The following is a 17,534-nucleotide window of genomic DNA, read 5'->3' as shown; positions in this document are numbered from 1 at the left end:
GCTACCGAAAGTAAATGCCCTGCTTTTTCAGTCCTATAGATATAAATGTGCCATAGATTTAGAATTTGGCCAAGTGCTCCTGAAATCCTCCAAGTGATGCAAAACATTAAGTGTTTCAGAATAAACACAATTTGGCAATTACAATCACAAGTAGACATCGCCAGAGGAAACATGCCCATGATGAATTTTGCAGGTGTAGAAATGTAGTGGAGAGTCATAATTCTCATTAATCAACACACCAAAAAGAAAAAATTGTTGTTGAGTTAATTATATGAATGTTTTCACTTTGAATTATAGGATTCACAATCACTCATTAAAACTAAATGAACACAGACAAGTACACCCATATCAGGTCTAGTACAGCTTTGATGTAAACACCGAGCAAATATTGTGAGGTCTTCACGGCATCAAAAAAGAGGATTGAATTACATTTCCATGTACATTTACATAATTCTCCAATGGAGATTTCCATCACAAAAAGATTGCACCGCATAAAGTTCATGCAAAAAACAAATCATCATTACATATTGCTACAACAGCAGCAAATAAACAGATCAAGTGACAGGCATAAAGTTCCAGCTCATAAATTCAAATTTCATCACGATTCATTGTTTTCCAACATAAGACAGCAAAAACTTAACACTGGTCTCTCATTAAAACAGATCCATTGCTAGAAACAAAGTTTGTAACATAATAGAACACTCCAAAACCTCAACTAAACAGGGAAACAAACCAAAAATGTATATTCTGTGAGATTGTTAGAATAATTTCACGCCTGAATGGAAGTGCGTGAATAACCCTACTCCTCAGCCGCAATTGTACCTTTCTCGCTAACGTAGATACCATCCAAAAACTTTCGGATATCCTTTTTCTTCACGTGGCATTTCTGTAAATGAAAATACAAAATGTATGGAGAGCTCAAAACACACAGAATAAGAGGTGAGACAGCAAAAATAACAAATGAGGCAAATTTGGGAGCAGTGAACTAAAAGAAGCATAAACTCTTCTTTCTGGGAAGAAGGTTACACAATCAATGGAATCGAAACACAGAAGAAGAGTGAAATCTTCTTCTTTCAGATTATAACTAGGCTAACCAATTCATTATCAACCAAAAATACCTGATTAATCAGCGCACATGAGCGTGAAACTAGTTCAATATCATTTCCTTCCAGAACCAACTCGTCCTTCACTTTATCAGATCTAGTCACTGTAACGCCACCAAGCATGTCTACCTTACGGACCTGCAGATAATAAAAGATTGGTAATTCCAAGAATAATTCAACCATAAAAAAAACTGGATAACATACATCTGAGAACAACAAGTATGTAACCAGAGATCCAAGGCATTCACAAAAAACCATCTCGGTTTTTACAAACTCATAATTCTGATGTGTCTAGCAACATTTCAGACATCTAAAGAACTACTGCACAGAAATAGGATTCTTGAAATCTAGACCTTTATGACAGACTACAGTTACGGATGAGTCAGAATAACGCATTATAATGAAACGATTACAATATAAACTCTTGATCTCTATCTTCAAAAGGCATCATTGACAATATAGAACTCGTAAATCACATTGTTGGTTGATTCTAGACGGATGACTAAACCTGATATATTGAACAAATGCAGATCCCTAGAAGATAAAGACGAACAATTGAAGCCTATCTATACCATTCCATTCAGTAATACAACTTTAAAGATCAGCTAAATCCTTTCGTGTGTAAAAAGAACACCACATTTGTAAGACCATCCTACACGATTACTTACAGATAACCACCTTTCAAAATCAATCTCAATTAGTAATGCACAAAAATACTAATTCTTGGAAGTCGAATTTAGTGCACCTCATTCAACTAAAAAAACTGTAATGTTACGGGTCAAAATGATGGAAAATAAACGGGGTTCCTACCCGTTTCTCGCCAAGGAAATTCCGGATCTCAATGTTGTTCTTCTCAGAAGAGATGCTAGCATTAATGGGAAAATGAGCATAAACAAATCTCATTTTGTACCGGTAACCTTTCGTAACACCGGTAATCAAGTTCTGAACATGGCTTAGAGCAGTTCTGATGGCCGCCATGGTTTTACGGGAGCCAAACCAAGCTTCAACCTTTAGCTTCTTACCATCTTCGATCATCTGAAGGTCTAAGTTGAGATGCTTGAAGTTGCGAGTAAGTTGGCCGCGAGGTCCTGTGACGCGAATCTGTTTGGCCTTAATCTCGACCTTGACTCCGTCGGGAATATCCATGGTCTGCGAAGCAAGGATGGTCTTCATCTCTGCAGATCAATAGAGAGAAAGGGCAGACAAGAGAAGAAGAACAAAGAGCGAAGAAATACTAGGGTTTCTTCGCAGGACGAGGTAAAGAAAGAGCCTGTCGTTTCTCGACACATTTTCTACTGTCGCTTTTTAGGGTTTAGAAACCCTAGCTTCTGGTCGTGTTTTTGTTAATCTCAAATCATACCCTTCTGTTAATTACTAGGCCTACCCTTCTGTCTTTATTTACCTTTATGTCGAGGCCATGCTCTTCACCTCTACAAAAGAAGAAGGTCGAAAGGTCCATGTGTTGAGCTGAGGGTTTCGTGGTTGAATAACAACCGGCAACGGTTCAGTTTGGTTCGAGAGTGACACACTCAAACCATTTAAAACCAAATGGTTTTAAAAAATTGGAACTTAAACTGAACTAAACCAAACCACAAACCCGTTTAAACCGAATCGTTACAAAAAATTGAAGCTCAAACCAAACAATTTTAGAGACGTTCAAACTGTTAAAATTGCAGTTTCATGGTTCGGTTTTGGTTTTGAAGTTAGGTCAAAATTCAAAATTTCAGATTTTTATTTTAAAATTTTTAATTTTTCTTAAAATATCAAAATTACGTTATACTGCTCACACAAAATTTAAGAAAATTATCAAGTGTCAATCCTAAATTGTCAACTCGTTAAACCAATAAAGGCTCGAACCGAACCGAACTATTGTCGATTACTAAAGTAGTTATCAAAGCTATGATTGTCAATTGAGTAGGTGATTCTGCATCAGCCCTCGCGATAATTGGTCGATCCACTCCCTCTAAAGTAGTACACTCTCCTACTACTTTCACTTTTGCTAGTGTTTTCTCTGAACCCAATCACTATTTTCTTTCTCATAATAAGGGATTTTATGCCACAATTGTTATTAGTATCTCACCCATTGTTGGCGCTATTGGAATTTTGTTATAAATGGGATTGTATACTCAATTACTTGATGCACTGGACGGTCTCACACCAATATCCGCTTTGATTTACGCAACTATTACAGTAATAGTAGGCGTATTTATGATAGCGAGGTGCTCCCCCTTATTTGAGTATTTACTCGATGCTTTGATTGTTATTACTTTTGTGGGAGCTATGACGCTATTCTTCACGATAACTACTGGAATGTTGTAAATAACAATCGGCAACGCCGAACCGTGAAACTGCAGCTTAACGGTTCGGTTTCAACAATCAGAAACTATGGTTTAACAAATTTTTATTATTATTATTATAAATTTTTACAACTTTAAAAATAAATAAAAAACCATCTTTTCATTTTTAGACCTCATTCTCACATTTTAGGAACCTCTTTAAAATTTAAAATTAAATTTTGACCTAAGTTGAAAACCGAAACCGCAGTTTTAACGGTTTGAGGTTTCATAAATTTAAAACGGTTTGGTTTTGACCCTCCCAAACCAGACCGAACCGAACTGTTGTCGATAGTTAGTTGTAAAATGATTTAAAGAGGGTTGTAGCTTATCTAATTTGTAGACTATAATCAATCAAGCTATATGATTTTTGCTCGTAGCATTCTTGATTATTCAGTTGGCATATTTTATTTAACGAATTACACTTTTTTTTAAAGTATTACCCCCTTTGAGCACAAGTTTAGTAATTCATGCCATGTCGGATGCTCAAGATATGCGTAGGATGGAGAGCTCACTTCACTATTACCCTCCACTTATGCCATGATGCTTATAGGTAGCTTAATCTTAATTGGATTCCCTTTCTTGATCATATTTTATTCTAAATATGCAATTTTGGAGCCTGCTTATACCAAAGTGCAACTTGAAGGACATGACACAATGTGTATACCCCTCAAGGGGCTATATCGCCATCCCAGCCTTGCGGGAGGCTCTTACCCCACCCACCATGTGTTCTTTTGGGGATGGTGTGAAGCATGGAAGTGGAGAATATACAATACAACATGGAACCCGCCAAGAGAAGTGAGAGACTATTCTTTTTTATCAACCACAACAGGCAACATGAATTGTGCGATGACACTTCGTAAAAGTGACCTAGCACCAATGAGCTGTAATTGAGTAGGCCCTTGTAGGGATGTGATATAGGACACGACGTTTGGTTACATGCCCCGATCGACAAATGATCATCAGAGTATAGCACACGATCGTTTTTTCCATCCATCAATCCAAGAAATTGGCAATCACACACATGGAAAACAATGGTTAGTTGTTGTTTAAAACCTAACAATGGTATACAAAATATTAATAGTGACCTCCTATAAGATATTCAACTTGTTAGAGAAGAAGTAAGGTGCCCAATGTTTGATTGAAACTCAACGATGATATGGAAAATACCAGAATGAGCTCACAAGAGGGGAGAAGATGGTAGTCCATGTTGTTGATTAAGCTCTAATGATGATCCAAAGAAAAGAAGCAACTAGAATCAGAATCAAGGCAAGCAAATCGAAGAAATTTTGCTTTCTGTGAGCAATGTGAACTGAAAGACAACATCTAGGAAGCATGGGCGATGGATGTGTTTAAGAGCAGCGACGGTGGCAAAAGGGAGAGTGGCATTCGAGGAGATGGAGAAAAGCTTGGAAGAGTGAAAGGGTGGATATGGAGGGCATGGTTTGAAATTATGAAGTCGGAAATTGAACAAGAAGATAAAGGCATGCTTCGAAATTATGAAGTAGGAAATAGAAGAAGAGGAAGAAGAAGATGGAGGGTATGGTTCGGAATTATGGAGAAGTAGGAAATAGAAGAATAGGAAGAATAGGAAGAAGAAGATGGAGGGCATGCATTGGAGTTATGGAGAAGTAGAAATAGAAGAAGAGGAAGAAGATGGAGGGCATGTATTGGAATTATGGAGAAAAAGAAGAAGAAGAAGAAGAAGAAGAATATGGAGGGCATGCTGTGGGATTATGGAGAAGTACTACTAGAAGAAGAAGATGAAGAAGGAGAAAGTACTGCTAGGGTTTTCTTCTTCTTAACTTCTTTTGCTTCTACCTCCATCGCTCTTCCCTCTTCCGATTCTCTCTTCGGTTCCTGCTCGTTTGTTTTGGAGGAGCTTCCATGGTCTCTCTCTCTCTCTCTCTCTCTCTCTCTCTCTCTCTCCATCCACTTATCTTTCTGTCTGTGTTTCCTGCTCTGTCTTGGTCTCATCTGGTTTTTCTTCGTCTGCCTCTTCTCTTTGTATCTATCCCTGTGTTTGTTTCATCAAATTCCTCGGTGCCTGTGACGTCTCCCTGCTTTCTGCGTTCCTATCTTTAGATTCTTCTTTGGCTCTCTGTTCTATCTACTGATTTCTTCGTCTGATTTTTACGTTATGTCTATAGTGTTCGATCATCTAAGTTTTGCTTGTACGTCTCTTATACATATCTCTATTCTGTTTTGTTTCATCTGATCGCTGTTTCTGTTTTGGTGTCTTTATTCATTCTTTTCAGGCACCCAAGAAAGATAAGCCGTCTGCAACACCATCCAAACCCGCAAAGAGCAGTGGTGGAGGCAAGCAGAAGAAGAAGGTATTATGCCTCTTTCTCTCTCATTGAAGATCTAGTTCATTCTCCTTCTCTAGGGAGTCTACACTTTTCTCCGCCTCTTCATGTTTCCGTCCGATAGTTTTGATCAGACGGACGATTGACAGCTACATTGTCCACTGTGTTTCTGGTCTACATCAGTTCATATGTACTGTTGAGAAACCCTAATTTTGCGAGTTTAGTTTTCCCCAGATTGAGAAGCAATATGTTATCCGTTCACTTTCGCGTCATCTCTTTTTGATGAAATAATATAATGGCGTGTATGTCTTAAGGAACACCGGTCAGTTGCTTCATTCTTGCCCGTCTTTTCCGCTTGATTATTTAGAAACCAATAGATGAAACGTTGCTGAGCCTCCACCATTCCGAAGTTTGAATTGAACGATATTTTGTCGATGATTCTGTGCTATCTACTCAGATGAATGCTTGAAATCGTCTATGTCTTACTTATATGGAAACTTAGAGGGAATTGCATTGATATACCCTGTAGGCATCGATCCTAATCCAATGAAGAAATGATCGACTCTTCAGATGAATGCTTGAAGCATTTTCGATTAATTGTCCTTTCCAGTCCATTGCACGTGAGTTTCTTTCTGCAGCTTGGGCAAAGAAATTACTTGTACACCCATACATTCTGATCCTTATTGAATTACAGTGAATCTTTCTACGAGTTTTTGTGCTTCAAAATCAATTCTGTTTTTTTTATTATCCCTGTGTGTTGCAGAAATGGAGCAAGGGAAAGCAAAAGGAAAAGGTAAACAACATGGTTTTGTTCGATCAAGCCACTTATGACAAACTCTTGGTGGAGGTTCCAAAGTACAAGCTCATCACACCATCTATTCTTTCTGATCGTTTGAGGGTGAGTATTTGTTCTCAACATTTTATTCACTGAATGGATTATCTGATGTATTTTCTGAAGATTTCTTCATTATGTCATGAATTATTTTACAGGTTAATGGATCTCTGGCCAGGAAAGCAATCAGGGACTTGATGTCCAAGGGAACTATCAGACTTGTAGCAGCTCATGCGAATCAACAGATTTACACTCGGGCAACCAACACATAAATTTTTGTTCTGCAGCATCACATTCTATTGAGAATTTTAAGAATTTACATGAGATAACAGTGAAAAGTTTGCGGATAGCAAATGTATTTTCTTAAATCTGTCTGGAAACTATTGAAATTTTGACTCAATTCATCAGTAATTATTGGTCACTTTCTAACGTAGCATGGATTTCTGAGCAATGTGATTTTAGAATGATTAGAATTTAGACAGCTCAATAGTTCCTGATGCATCCAACGAAATTGTATGGTTTTGATGAGTCATGATGACTTTGAATGAAATGGGTTAATGTTTTCACTTTCGAATATTGATATGAAGGAAGATGAGCAATTTGCGGATATGGAAGTGTTTCTCATCGCTGTGTTCTGATTTGTGAAAACTTATTATCTTGGCTAGACGATTTAAATTCACTGTGAGTACAAGTTTGATAATTGGGGAAATGTTGAATCTCCGTTGAGGTAAAACCTTACAATTTGATAGAATGTGTACTTGGTTAAAAACGGACACTATATAACGATATCAACACACCCCCCAATTTTGCTTTTTAGTTTTTCATAATAGATAGAGCTCTTATTGTTGCGCTTAGTGTGGAGGCATTGAGTGAAAATGATTTGCTTAGTACTATAAAAGGATTTTACTTGGTGCAGAAGTTTGGGGTACTCTCATTTGAGGCCTACATGCATGATAAATCTTTACTTATCACTTGTTCACGCAATCATATGTCCACACCATTTTCTCTCACCCACTCCAAGGCAAAACCTTGGTGACGCATAGGAAGTTTACCTAGGAGGGCTCTAAATAGGTCCATGGGTTACCTTGGGCACCATTAAATTCGTGCATTAAAATATCCCCAATTCACCCACTATCTTCTAATCAAATGCAAAATGAACCTGTACATTGTGTTTCGAGTGTGGCATAGGGGTTGTAGAGAAGGGCTCACTTTGGCCATAGTTAGTACTGTCGAGCAAAATGAGCATTGTGAGCATGAGCACGAGCATTGTTCAACATTAACACATACACTATCATCTTTATGCTTTGCTGAAATGTAAAGTGAGGTTAATGATATATACAATTTGATTGACTTAACTTGAGTTGGTTATGGTTCCATCTTTTTTGTTAATCCATAGGGATCCGATAACCAAATACTTGAACCAAATAAACCGGTTGAGTGGAATGCTCCGAAAACAAAACAAAGTACTCTCTATCTTACCATGAAAAAAGAAGCCAAATATCTCTCATATATTAAAGATCAAACAAAATTTGTTTCTCAAGTACCTTGGGTTTCTAAGGTTATCCATTTCCAAAACTTGGCTAGAAAAGAGGTGGCTGTATTCAATGATGCAACTCGGACAACTTCAACTTCAATTATTAAAATACTCCTTAGAGAAATAGGAATTCGTGTTAGACATGGGTGTATAGAGGCACAAATTATTGTGTGTGCGGGGTTGTGTTAGTGTGCCAGGGTCTAAAGACCAAGACAAACTAACCACCCTAACCCTAACCCTAACTCTAACCCGGACTCGGGTAAAGTTAACCCAGAGTCGCGCTTCTGCAGTTAAGTTAAACCGAAGTAGGGTTAACCTACCCCACTTTGAGTTAATGTAACCCATGTTAACCCCACCTCGAGTTAACGTAACCCGAGGTTAGTTAGTAGTAGCATTGTTCAGGACTTACCTACACAGTGTGCTTGGAGGCAGCGAGCTTGTGTCTTCAGCGAGCGATGGCGACCTTGTCGTTTCAAGCCAAGGGTCTTTCTTCTGTCTCTTCTGTCTCTTCTTCTCCTTCTTCTTCTTCCTATATCTCTGCATCTCATTCGCATCGTTTCAAGAAGCCATCATTCAGCTTCCTTTTCAAAGGATATTCCGTTTCGCGGCAAATTCGATCTTCATTGCCTTACCTCATGTTAAGGGCTTCTTCTTCTGTTACGCTGGAGAAATCTGTGACGAATGCAAGTAGCGACTCAGAAAAGAAGGTATTTGCCATACAGTCCAACTCTCTCTCTATCTCTCTTGTTGTCTGTTTTTAGCGTTTTCCTTCCTCTTTCTTGATAACTTTATGTTTTTTGCCCTTATTTCTTCCGTATTTCAACAGGGGTATTTGGACTTCGTGAAATATCAAGGACTTGGAAATGATTTTTTATTGGTAATCCTTGTTCAAATCATCCCAGTTTTGCTTTTCTTGCATGAAAAAACATTCGAAAAGACGAAAATTTTACAAAGTGAACGGGAAATTTAATAGCAGAAAAGGAAAAAAATTTAGCTAAATTTTGATGAACGAGGGCATCTTTCTCTTCAACAATGCTTTCCTCTCTATTATCATGCCTTCAGTATGTGGAGATGGTATTGGATAATAAGAATTTTTATGATATAATAACACACAATATGTAGGAGTTGCCATAGAAAATGATTTTGTGTGTCTATTAAAGGAGATTTTCAGACATTTTGTTTGTGAGGAATTGACACGCAAATCTGTAGAAATTTGTAAAGGAAACAATCCTATGATTGCTGGTGCTTGTGTCTCTAAAGGGAGATATTGAAGACTTCTTGTTCCAAAATTTTTGATCAAGAGAAAAGATTGCCTAATCTTAGGAACTGGTATAGGATGCCCTTAGATTTTCCAGAATTTTTTGTTCATGGTTATAGGTAGACAATAGGGACTCAGAAACCCCCAAAATCTCTCCCCAACAAGCAGCCAAGCTTTGTGATCGGAACTTTGGAGTCGGTGGAGATGGAGTAATTTTTGCTCTTCCAGGTTCCAATGGAAGCGACTATACAATGAGGATTTTCAACTCTGATGGTAGTGAGCCAGAGGTATTCTCATCCTTTCTTTTCCTTATGCATGTATGAGGTAAATGAACTCAAAGATGAGGGAAGCTTTACTGTATGATATGAGACCATGGCAGATGTGTGGAAATGGAATCCGTTGCATGGCTAGATTCGTAGCTGAACTGGAGAATACCACAGAGCAACGGAGGTATAATTGTTATGTAAAAACTCCAGGGACACCTCCAAAATTTTCTTTATTACCAAATGACCTATGGTTTTGGTATTGTCACTAATGGCCCTGGTCAACCTCATTTTTATAATGACTAACTTGGTTGTAATAATTTGTAAATGTTTCGTCTGAGGAAGAGAATGTTGACAAGCTAATTTTGGAATTGGTTGTAGCTATAACATACACACACTGGCCGGACTCATCATTCCAATGCTTCGAGAGGATGGCCTGGTAATTTGCAACCATTAAGTTTTGAAATTTAAAGTTTGAATTATTGCTAACTATACAAAGTCTGGTGGGAAATATTGATTTCTATGATGCAAGGGTCTGCAATGGTTTGGCGCAATCCTAAACTGAGCCGTTTAACCATTAAACGGTTTGGTAGCTTGGTTCGGCCTGGTTCAGGCTTGAGGTTTCTTTATCGGTTTTGCTTGACTTGAGCCCTGCTTAACCGGTTCAAACTGATAGAGAGAAAAAAAAAAGAAAACAGAAAAAAGAAAGGACTTCTATCGAGAGAGAAATTGAGACGGAGGGAAATAAAGATACCATTTCAAAAAGCAAAACAATATTAAACCAGAAAGAAATCAGTAACTGGTACAAACCAAACTGGTTTAGGGTTTGGTTTGGTTTAGGTTTGAACTCTTCCAAAATGGTTAAGGCTTAACCTGTTTGGCTTGGACAATGCAAAACTGGTCAAGCCAAAACCAAACTGTTTCCGATTCCTTGTGATAATATGCCGTGTTGTGTTACATTACTATTGGTTCCCAATTCTGCTCCTCACTATGCATCCCCCAATTTGTGTAGTTCACCGTAACCTGCATTACTATCTATCTCCAACTCTACTCTCCCTTAAACATTCCCTGGTTTGTGTAGTTTGCTTAGACAAAATAACAGATAAGAGGCAAGAATGGAGACATTCAAGGTAGAACGTCACTCAAGAGTGTCATCCATTCCTGCACAATGTTAAGACTAGGAGCACCATCAGGTACAGACACAGCTAACCTTGGGTATTCTAACATGTTGTGTCTGTTAGTTTCTTTTTAGAGTATGAATGGTCACCAATTGGGGGGATATCAGAATGCATAAACAAAACCCATGGCGATGTTCGAGAAGAGCCGTGAGGTACATAGACACAGCTAACCTTGGGTATTCTAACATGTTGTGTCTGTTAGTTTCTTTTTAGAGTATGAATGGTCACCAATTGGGGGGATATCAGAATGCATAAACAAAACCCATGGTGATGTTCGAGAAGAGCCGTGAGGTACATAGACACAGCCAACCTTGGGTATTCTAACATGTTGTGTCTGTTAGTTTCTTTTTAGAGTATGAATGGTCACCAGTTGGGGGGATATCAGAATGCATAAACAAAACCCATGGTGATGTTCGAGAAGAGCCATCGACACCCTCTATTCAACCAAGCTTATGGATTGTAAACACCATCAAAATAGGGACAAAGATTAATACTATACCAACTTTCAATATTGTTGACCAATTGAGGTTGTGGGTCTGTGTAGTCGGGGGCAAGAACACACAGCTGTTGATTCGCCATTGTTAGACTGAGCTGGCTGCTCAGCACTTTTTCAGATGAAGCATTCAGTGTCTTAATTGGTGATTGTCTACCCTAGCACCACAAAGGCGTCTTGAAAGGCTTGCATGAAGGGTTCAAATATCTCGACAATGATTCACTTGAAGTTCATTGGGGACGTTTTGAGCCCAACCATCATTAAGATTGCAACGATCACCCCCCACTTCATGATGTGCATGGTGTTCTAATGATTCCGAAGCCATGCAGACTTGATTGTAACCACTGAAGCTGGCCAAGAAGTGGTGCATTTCATGCCCTACCACTGTTTTCCCGTTCTTCCTGAGGACAATCACAATTGGACAGAGCTATGTCATATACTTGACCTGCCGAATGAATTAGGACATGGAGAAGACTGTTAATCTCCACCTATGGAAGGTATTTGGGATTAAGACAATACCAATTGTGCTGAAACCGGAATAACATCCATTGTGAGCTGGAGTTTTTGCTGATAGAATCAGCAAACACATCTTTGTATTGCCAAATGAAGTTCATGGGCTTCTGCAAGAAGGGCAATTGTAGGCTATATGTTCCACCACCACTATTTCTTGCACATTATTGGACCTGTGGGTCATTGTGTAGTGCATCATGCCATGGTGATTCTGCCAGAGATTCAGGACAGATCTCCGTCCGAACCATGGGGTGAGCTTCTATGTCGCTGTTAAACTTGGTATCCATAATACCAACAATTATTCAGACAGGGTGTGTCCAAGAGATGAGGGTAGGAGCTAGTGTCAGTCAAGTGAAGAATGACCACTGAAATATTGGAAGGGTAACCCCTAGCATGGACAGTGAGGTCCCCGATTAGGTAAAGTGGGTGCACTGATCGGTTGTCCAGCATTTGGAAGCAAGATGGTTAAACTTGGCATCCATAACACCAACAATTATTCAGACAGGGTGTGCTCAAGAGATAAGGGTAGGAGCTAGTGTCAGTCAAGTGAAGAATGACCACTGAAATATTGGAAGGGTAACCCCTAGCATGGACAGTGAGGTTCCCGATTAGGTAAAGTGGGTGCACTGATCGGTTGTCCAGCATTTGGAAGCAAGATGGTTAAACTTGGCATCCATAACACCAACAATTATTCAGACAGGGTGTGCTCAAGAGATAAGGGTAGGAGCTAGTGTCAGTCAAGTGAAGAATGACCACTGAAATATTGGAAGGGTAACCCCTAGCATGGACAGTGAGGTCCCTGATTAGGTAAAGTGGGTGCACTGATCAGTTGTCCAGCATTTGGAAGCAAGATGGTTAAACTTGGCATCCATAACACCAACAATTATTCAGACAGGGTGTGCTCAAGAGATAAGGGTAGGAGCTAGTGTCAGTCAAGTGAAGAATGACCACTGAAATATTGGAAGGGTAACCCCTAGCATGGACAGTGAGGTCCCCGATTAGGTAAAGTGGGTGCACTGATCGGTTGTCCAGCATTTGGAAGCAAGATGGTTAAACTTGGCATTCATAACACCAACAATTATTCAGACAGGGTGTGCTCAAGAGATAAGGGTAGGAGCTAGTGTCAGTCAAGTGAAGAATGACCACTGAAATATTGGAAGGGTAACCCCTAGCATGAACAGTGAGGTCCCTGATTAGGTAAAGTGGGTGCACTGATCGGTTGTCCAACATTTGGAAGCAAGATGGATAGACTTTTCATGTTGCTAAGACCAACCATTTGCAGGTGTGCTCTGAGATCACATTGATGCTGACCACTTCAAATACAACCTGTGGGACTTTAAACCTGTGGATGGGGAGGTTGAATATTGGAGAGTGCTGATTGAGCACTAGGGAGCGGTACTGGGGTTTGTCAATGGCATATTTGTGATGATCAATAATTCCACAGATGCAACACCTGTCAACCAATTAAACTGTGTATTGAAAATCAGCATGAGAGTTAAAAGCTAATTGAGTGGTAGTGTCACCTTGCTGGCCTGTAATGCTAACCAAATATTATTGGTGGTCGGGGCTTGGCGCTGGCGGGCCACTGCCATGTGGCTGTGCTCACCTACTTACAGAGGAGTTTGTAGGGCGTTATCAATCGCCATGTGGGAAACATTCTTTGTGTTAACGTATTCTATGTAGGCTAGGGTCTTCTGCCGCAGCTCATCCTGAGGTGTGCCTTTTGTTGCAATGTGCGTACCTGCAGCACATCAGCACTGGTCCATCAATGTGAATACTACACCTGTGCGTATAGAGAAAGCTGATTTGTACGATGTGCACTTCATATGGCATAGAGGTGTATGTCAATGTTGACAAATAGGGCCTTGACTTAGTGCACTATAGTCATTGTCTGAGTGGGCATGTTGTACTCACTACTAGTTTGTAGAGTGAATGCTGGAGATAGAAATCTCTTATTGGAATTGTTGGTTGCTACACTACATTGCATCGTCTGGCAGGAGTTTAGCTCTTTGGTTGTGTAAAGGCATTTGGCTAGATCATGCATGTTGAAGGGGCTCAGTCGCTGGCTGTGGTTCAGATCCTGAATCCTTTTCTTCATGGGCTTGATCATGTGATCGCAAAGTTCATCAGTCCGATGTGGGTATGGAGGGGCTTGCTTATGGGCGACTTCGAGATGGCTTTCAGGTCCACTTCCTGCAGCTGGAACAGAATTTGGCGCAACAAGTGCTCAAACTCGGTGAGGAACTTGGGCAGTGTCTCATGGAGGAGCTGATATACCATGTTAAAGCGGCTGTAGGCCTCTTGCATAGAAAGGTGGGAATTGGCTGGGCAGTAACTGATTATATCAGCTGGCACCTTGGTTATCCAAGGAGGGCCTTAACTCCATCCTCTGAGATGTTGCCATTGGGGACGTTGAGGTGTTGATCTTAGTTATTGGCATTTTATACAGAGATGAGTGTCTCCACATTGTGTAAATGCACATGCGTGTGCTACTGATGTTGTCGAAAAGGTTCTTAAAGCCTTCATGAAACCCTTCGTGGGGATATTCTTGTGTAATTCCCCCATTGTGTAATACAACGGGAGCTTGGAGAATCAACCAGCATGTGTTGCAACTAACGGGTGTGTACACAATCAAAGTGCTTACGGTTTTGAAGGGGCATGTGCCTACTTCCAATGGCTACACTGCCTGTTGTTGGTGTAGGATCCTCGCACCCTCTTCTTGCATCCTTCCAAGCTTCTGAATTCTGTCTCTTTGGCTTTTTCGCGTGAACCAAGCAAACCGAAAGCTAACCCCAAAAAATCGAACCAACCCCCAAAATAAGACATCAACACCCCATTTATAGTGAGAGAAGGGGCACATGCTCTATACTACATGCACACCTACCCTCTTTTTCATCGAAATGCAAAAAGGGGTAGATGATTCCCACACATGTGCTGGAATTCGAACCCTGGCTTTCTTCCATGCAATCAATGGCCTTATCCATTAGACCATTGGTTTTTTATTATAGTATTTTCCTTTCATTTACATAAATTTCTGTAGTTGTACTTGGAAACGCCATGTCATGGCAACATGCTCTTTTGCACTGATTCCTTCACAATGTTTATGATATGGGTATGCCATATCAGTCTTTGGAAAGAGGGAAATGTCAGGTGACGGTGTAGTGGAAGGTGTGGGAGGATTGGAAGTGGTGCTAGTGTGATGTTGCCAATGGCACACAATGTGAACCGCCTCCAAACAATACACATTCTCTCATTTCAAGCTATATTAGGGTAGCACACACTTAACAACACTGGCCATTGGTGGCCTCTTGGGTGTTGGTGGAGCCTTTAGGATCGGTGTTGTGCAGTCAGATGGTGAATCAACTCTGGCTTCACTCTCTTTGCTCTCTGATTGGGTACATATGTCATCCTTGAAGCCGTACCTGAGTCATGAGAGTTGTTGGGCACCAAATGGAGCTTTGTCAAGGCTGCCCCTTCAAACACATTGGATTTTAATCATGTACATTGGTCTGCCCTATTGGTGACTGTTCGGATTTTCTACTGTGCAGAATAAACAAAGTAACAGACATAACCCTGTAGGATAGCTTAGAGTTTGCTTGCTCTCTATTTCGCGAATGTATTTTTATCCCACCACTAGACTCCATCAACTCAAGTTTCGCTTCAATAAAGCCCTCAGAATCATTGTAATCAAATTACCCTCAGAAAATAGAAAAATTGGAGAAGAAGAATCTCCCCAAAGAAGAACCCTAATACCCCAAAGTAACTAGTTCGACTGACCATCCTATCATACTGAAACTAGTTCGATGGCTTAGTTAATTATGTTTCTCTTTCTTATTATTTTAAATTATTGTCTTCTGGCTGTTTCACATACACTCCAGGGTGGGAAAACCATGTGGTTCCACAGTCTTAGTCTTATTGACAGTTTTTCCTGCATGTATTTTAGCCCCAGACACATGAGTGTATGTCTCTTAGAGCATTGTTTCCATGAACTGTTCAATGGATAAAAATAAAAAACGGGATCCTCTGCAAGTAGCATAGAAAGTTCAGTCAGATTATGGTCTCTAATCTACTTTTTGGGGCTGATCTATTATTTACAGGTTGAAGTAGATATGGGACCACCGATACTAAATGCGCCGGATGTGCCAACAACATTACCTGGAAACAAAAATGGATGTGCTGTTAAAGTACCATTAGTAATTGAAGGAGAGACATGGTTGGTTACTTGTGTTAGTATGGGGAATCCACATTGTGTTGTTTTCTCAAAAGAGAGTGGCGAGGTATTGATATTCGTTAGAAGATCTCATATGAAACCTTGATTTGGATTATATCTCATATGGGTTTAATCCATATTATTTGGCTATTGTCTCTAGTCATTTGATTTGAGTTCATTGCCGCTTGAGAAAATTGGTCCACTTTTTGAACATAATGAAGTGTTTCCTGCAAGAACAAATACTGGTATGATGTTTGTTTGAAGCTTTTACCCAATAAAGTGTTTCCTGAAAGAATTATATGTTCAGTTTCAATAGACTCATTATATATTCTGTTGTCAGAGTTTGTACAAGTTCTTTCCTCATCACATGTGCGCATGAGGGTCTGGGAGCGTGGTGCTGGTAAGTGGGACATTGTTTGCAGATGTTCTGTTCAAAAAACAAATTTGTAATTTGTTTTTTATTTGGTCATCTGAAGTTTACATAATAATGGCAAGTTAATTTGGTCTAATTGATAGTGTCCAAGGGAAATTCTGATTTCTGCTGTTTTTTTTACATTATGTATGCTAGAATATAATACTTTAGTAGAAGGTTTAATTTAGCTTTCCAAAGGTCTGACTCTTTAGGAGGGTTCAAAATATCTAGCTTTACTGTGTGCTCCAGTCCTTTTCTAAACTAAATTCTGCTTGCTTATTTAATGATGTAAATGATCCAGGGGCAACACTTGCTTGTGGCACAGGAGCTTGTGCAATAGTTGTAGCAGGTGTTCTAGAGGGCCGGATTGATAAGGTTTGATCGATGAGTATTAACACTCATATTGAAACAATGAGTTAATAAAATATTAATTTTATGTTGACGTATGTAATAATAAAATATGAATTTGTTGTTGAAGCTCGAAAATGAGTAATGATGTCATCAAGATTCAGCTTGTAAATATTATTATCTAATATGACATGTTTGCAGAAATGTACGGTTGATCTGCCTGGGGGACCATTGGAGATAGAATGGAGAGAAAATAACCATATATACATGACTGGGCCCGCAGAAGCTGTTTTCAAAGGCAGCGCATTTTTGTAACTCCAACTAAAAAGCAATTGCTTGTTTTGATTATGATAGTTTTTATCCCTATTTAAAGATTGATGTAAACTGCCTAACATGTGTTGGAGTTGGAGTTGATGATTGAATGCTTTTCAGATTAATTGATCTCGTATTGTAAAAGAAATCTCTATTCCTTTCTTTTTTTTCTTCTCAAATCTGATGTCATTGTAGCCTTATGATGCAAACATCATTGTCATGCCCAAAAATATTTATCATGTAATTAAAGTTTTGAGAGACAATCTCAAATGACATTTGCAAGTTACAAGTGTTGAGGATAGTGGTGGTAAGGTAGATGGTGTTTTAAAAAGGAAAGGATTTGAAGTAGCAAAAAAAAAGTGTTTTTGTCCCCAACCGTAGGAGAAGAGAACTGTAGTTGAAAGGAACGAAATATGCATGTAATTGTGGATCAAAATAT

At 39.4% G+C, this 17,534-nt stretch overlaps 3 protein-coding genes across 3 annotated transcripts; 2 read left to right on the top strand and 1 right to left on the bottom strand.

The window, feature by feature from the left end:
- Positions 1–648: 648 nt before the first annotated feature.
- LOC147860563 (large ribosomal subunit protein uL6-like) lies at positions 649–2,386 on the bottom strand. The gene is made up of 3 exons (XM_087324887.1): positions 1,914–2,386; positions 1,119–1,241; positions 649–886 (listed from the first exon to the last, which is right to left on the bottom strand). The coding sequence occupies exons 1-3, from the start codon at positions 2,274–2,276 to the stop codon at positions 800–802; spliced, it is 573 nt and encodes a 190-aa protein (XP_087181013.1). The 5' UTR covers positions 2,277–2,386; the 3' UTR covers positions 649–799.
- A 2,915-nt stretch (positions 2,387–5,301) lies between these two features.
- On the top strand, positions 5,302–7,010 carry LOC147860562 (small ribosomal subunit protein eS25w-like). Its single transcript, XM_087325127.1, has 4 exons — positions 5,302–5,326; positions 5,695–5,772; positions 6,509–6,643; positions 6,736–7,010. Exons 1-4 carry the CDS (start codon positions 5,324–5,326, stop codon positions 6,847–6,849), a joined length of 330 nt encoding a protein of 109 aa, XP_087181253.1. The 5' UTR covers positions 5,302–5,323; the 3' UTR covers positions 6,850–7,010.
- A 1,507-nt stretch (positions 7,011–8,517) lies between these two features.
- Positions 8,518–17,243, top strand: LOC147860561 (diaminopimelate epimerase family protein). Its single transcript, XM_087325019.1, has 10 exons — positions 8,518–8,818; positions 8,938–8,988; positions 9,489–9,656; positions 9,749–9,819; positions 10,014–10,071; positions 15,911–16,090; positions 16,184–16,268; positions 16,364–16,423; positions 16,737–16,810; positions 16,985–17,243. Exons 1-10 carry the CDS (start codon positions 8,567–8,569, stop codon positions 17,096–17,098), a joined length of 1,113 nt encoding a protein of 370 aa, XP_087181145.1. The 5' UTR covers positions 8,518–8,566; the 3' UTR covers positions 17,099–17,243.
- The last annotated feature ends 291 nt before the right edge of the window (positions 17,244–17,534 follow it).

Source organism: Azolla caroliniana, unplaced genomic scaffold (assembly GCF_043228905.1).
Source record: "Azolla caroliniana isolate FFs.n. ecotype wild unplaced genomic scaffold, voAzoCaro1.0.p SCAF_9, whole genome shotgun sequence".
NCBI lineage: Eukaryota > Viridiplantae > Streptophyta > Polypodiopsida > Salviniales > Salviniaceae > Azolla > Azolla caroliniana.
Note: the sequence above shows the minus strand (reverse complement) of the source record. Positions and strands in the feature narration are given on the sequence as shown.

Excerpts from the sequence above, each read along its gene's own strand:
- LOC147860563 (XM_087324887.1), bottom strand. The coding sequence starts at position 2,276 with ATGAAGACCATCCTTGCTTCGCAGACCATGGATATTCCCGACGGAGTC. Across the intron at positions 1,242-1,913 it reads ATTTCCTTGGCGAGAAACGG|GTCCGTAAGGTAGACATGCT; the intron begins GTAGGAACCCCG and ends TATTATCTGCAG. Across the intron at positions 887-1,118 it reads CATGTGCGCTGATTAATCAG|AAATGCCACGTGAAGAAAAA; the intron begins GTATTTTTGGTT and ends TTTCATTTACAG.
- LOC147860562 (XM_087325127.1), top strand. Across the intron at positions 5,773-6,508 it reads GAGGCAAGCAGAAGAAGAAG|AAATGGAGCAAGGGAAAGCA; the intron begins GTATTATGCCTC and ends TGTGTGTTGCAG. Across the intron at positions 6,644-6,735 it reads TTCTTTCTGATCGTTTGAGG|GTTAATGGATCTCTGGCCAG; the intron begins GTGAGTATTTGT and ends ATTATTTTACAG.
- LOC147860561 (XM_087325019.1), top strand. The coding sequence starts at position 8,567 with ATGGCGACCTTGTCGTTTCAAGCCAAGGGTCTTTCTTCTGTCTCTTCT. Across the intron at positions 9,657-9,748 it reads CTGATGGTAGTGAGCCAGAG|ATGTGTGGAAATGGAATCCG; the intron begins GTATTCTCATCC and ends AGACCATGGCAG. Across the intron at positions 16,424-16,736 it reads GGTCTGGGAGCGTGGTGCTG|GGGCAACACTTGCTTGTGGC; the intron begins GTAAGTGGGACA and ends TAAATGATCCAG.